General features: G+C 44.1%; 1 protein-coding gene across 2 annotated transcripts in view; it reads left to right on the top strand.

Annotated features, from left to right (window-relative positions):
• The first annotated feature begins 6 nt into the window (after nt 1-6).
• SCAF11 (SR-related CTD associated factor 11) overlaps nt 7-3,331 on the top strand; it is a 51,002-nt gene continuing 47,677 nt past the window's right edge. Inside the window, exon 1 of one of the 2 annotated variants that reach the window (XM_026072414.1) lies at nt 7-15. Coding sequence is in view for 1 of the 2 variants with exons in the window: in XM_026072411.1 (XP_025928196.1) it covers nt 2,003-2,035 (33 nt within the window). In the remaining variant the exon portion in view is untranslated. Of the gene's footprint in view, nt 16-1,984; nt 2,036-3,331 lie in introns of those variants that run through there. The other variant, XM_026072411.1, reaches the window with a different exon arrangement.

The following is a 3,331-nucleotide window of genomic DNA, read 5'->3' as shown; positions in this document are numbered from 1 at the left end:
CCGCCGCGGCGCCAGGTATGCGGCGGCGGCGGGAGGCGCCAGGGCAGCGGGCGGGCGGGCTCGGCGGGGACGGGACCGGGACGGGACCGAGGAGCGCCGCTCGGGAGTTTGCGTGCGGCGAGCGAAAGTAGTTCGGGCCCTTCCGTGGAGGGGGGCGGCGGCGCGGGGCGCGGGCTGGGCAGGGGGGGAGGCGGGCGGCGCTGCCCCGCCGCTCCCGCTGGGCCTTCACCTTCGCTCGGAGCCGGCCGGGGCGGCGAGGCTGCTCCGCGGGCAGAGGGCGGCGTTTGCTGCACGCTCCCGGCCCCGGGCTTTCCCCCTTCTCTTCCCCTCCCCTCTCTTCCTCTGCCGTGCTGCTCGCCGGCGTCGTGGCGCCGGCCGAGAGGCTGACCCCAGCCGGTGCGGCGTGACAGGCCGCCGCCCCGCCGCGGGGCCTCTGCGGCGGCTCTGGGCCGCCCGGCTCGTCTCCCGGGGCGAGAGCGAAAACAAAGCGGGGCAGCTGCCGCCGGCGCTGCGCGGGGCCGCTTTGCCGCTCCCTGGGGAGCGCCGGCCTCTGGCCTGCCCCTTCCCCGGCTCCCTGCGCCGCGACCGCCCGGCGGAGTCTTTTGTGAAGTAGTAACAGCAAGCCGGGGAGCCCTGCGTCGTGGTGATGTGCGAGCGAGATTCACGTGGAGACATTCTTGTTGCAGCGGTAATGTGAACAAAGATCCTATTCAGGGGATATAATGCTGGTCCTCTTCTCTGGAGTGAAAAGCTTTCTGAAAAGCGGGTTCTGAGTTAGCTGCCTACAAATCTTAAATATCGGCATATTTACTGGAGTACTGGTATTTAGGTAGCAAGAGTTACTTTAAGACTTTACAGTTGTGGAGGAAGTTACATGGAGAGACCAAAATAAAGTCCAGCTCTGCTCTCTGACTATTGAAAAATTGAGACCAACAAAGTCAATGAAGTTGTACTGAATAACGCTGGAGACTGGAAAAGATACAGCTATCAAGCCAGTGAGAGACTTTGCACTTCATGTTTTCTAGAGTACATTGTGTCCTAATTTTTTTCCCTTTAGTGTGTGTTAAAGAATATTATTAGACTACGCCCCAAATATAACTCATCTTTGATAAACTCCAAGTTTATAACTTCAAAGCAGAACGATTTGGGGTAGGACTAATCCTGGTCCCCTTCCTCCCATAATATTTTTGTTCTGGACTGCAAATGAATTTTAAGGTTTTTAGGAAGAATGAGATATAGATAACTAGGTGAAGAGTCAGATACTGATGTTTAGTATCAGTAAGTAAGTACAGTTGGCAGAGAAACATCTTTTAAAAATGACAAGAGATTATTAAGACTGTTCATGTTGAAGTAATGGCTTATATAATGGATTGAAATGCCCCTTATTATTGAACAGCTATCTTAAGGTTGTGATTCTTATACCCTTTTAGGGCTTTGGTATCTTAAATGGAGATCAAGCCAAATTACTGTGTGGTATTATGTTTGTATATCGTTAATGTGTTAGGCTTTCAATTCAGCTTCCAATGTATCATAATTTTAAGTGAAATGTAACTTAACTTAGCAGAGTTTTACTACATGGGTGCTGAAAGTTTCTTATACATGGAACAGGAAGAATGGGAGAAATCTTTATTCCTCTTGTCATGGTGTCTTTCCATCTCAACAGAAAAGTATTAGGTTTCTTAAATGAAGTCACTATTATTTGGTTGATCAGCCATGATAGTTTGTCTCTCTTACCTGGAAGGCTGTAGAGATTCGCAAAGTAGCAAAACAGACTAACATCCTCTGTGGCTGTATAAAGAGGACCCGGAAATGATCCCAAGTACTTTTTCAAATGCTTCTTTTAGAATTTCTAGGAATATGATATCTATTCTGTTTTTGTTTGTACCTCTTAGAGGAGACAAGAGAAATAGATTGGGGAGTTATTTAGGTTTTTTTTTTTCTCATTTAGAAGTCACAATGTCAAATCTCTTGCTGCTTTCCTTCCAGTAGTTTACAGTTGCTGATGTGTCAACTTTCAAAGCAATGGATGACCCAAGTAAGAAATATATCACTTTTGTTTCATGTTCCACTCATATTAAAGTGTGTTTGTGAATAACTGTCAGGCATATGCAGAATGGACAATAACTTTGTGGCTTTAAAAAAAAAAAAAACACCTCTCTCTCATCCAAGTGGTCCTAGAAGAGGCTCTCTTTCAGACCCACAGTAAAAACAGTAAAACCATGATCACCAGTTCCTTTCATATCCAGGTTATCTTTTAAGATCAGGAATGCTTCCTCAGAAATTTGATTTTTTTTTTTTTTTGGAACATTAATTTATATTGCTCAAACACTTTGACAGAGTATGTGAGAACTGAATTTGACTTAACAAGGAGATTTAAATATACACTACTGTTACTCGGCTATCATTTTTGAAATATCCAGATGATAGAATTTATCTTTGTGCTCTCGGTGACTGTATTTGACAAACTTTATCTATGACTTCTAGCCTCTGGTTTTACAGAACTTGTTGCTACTCCTGATGCATGATGGTTTTGCTCTGGTTACAAACATCCGTTTTTACCTGTTGCAGGAATTCTAGAGATTTGGTGGAAAACTATCATAAACCTTACACAGTTTCTATCTGGTATTCTTTGCAGAATCATCTCAATTTTGTAATAATCAGGACAGTGTGAAAACATACACAGAAATTTAAGTGACTTAAAGTTGGCTTTATTTAGTAATTTATTTTAAGCATGGCTTTATTTCAATTAATGATATATTTAAAACCTTCATATATGATGTTAAAGAAAAAACACTACTGGAAAAAGTTTGATTGCTATACCAGAATTCTTGAAGCCTTACCTACTACAAACCCACTGTTCAGTGGTGAGAATTTTCTTGCAAGCAATCTCAGATGGGGAGGGGGGAGAGACACTCCTTTTTCATAGTGAAAAAACATCTAGTCCAGTTACTGCTGCTAACCAGATTGATTATTTAGTGCTGACAACCACTGTTATCAACTTGGATGAATGAATTCTGAAATGACTGTGGTTAGTCAGCTAACCTAAAGTTTAGCTAAGATTAAAGTAGACTTATATGTCTTTGTTGCTGAGGGGCTTTTGCCTCTTTTGCAGACCTAGAAATAGTGTTGAATTGGCTTATATGTTAAAGAACTCTGTAAAGAGTACTTCAGAACAGGGCTAACTCATGGCTTTTCAGCCACATAGGCACACTTTGTTTCTTTTGTATATACTAGGCCCCCTTGCCCAGAAGGAAAGTGACCATGGTCTGAGAGGATATGAGAGTACGGTGAGATTGTCTTCTCTTTTTTATTTCCTAGTTGTCTGGTCCTC

The sequence above is a fragment of the Apteryx rowi genome, unplaced genomic scaffold (assembly GCF_003343035.1).
Source record: "Apteryx rowi isolate R43461 unplaced genomic scaffold, aptRow1 scaffold_341, whole genome shotgun sequence".
Classification (NCBI taxonomy): Eukaryota; Metazoa; Chordata; class Aves; order Apterygiformes; family Apterygidae; genus Apteryx; species Apteryx rowi.
The sequence above is the reverse complement of the archived record's forward strand: the minus strand, read 5'-3'. Positions and strand labels throughout refer to the sequence as shown.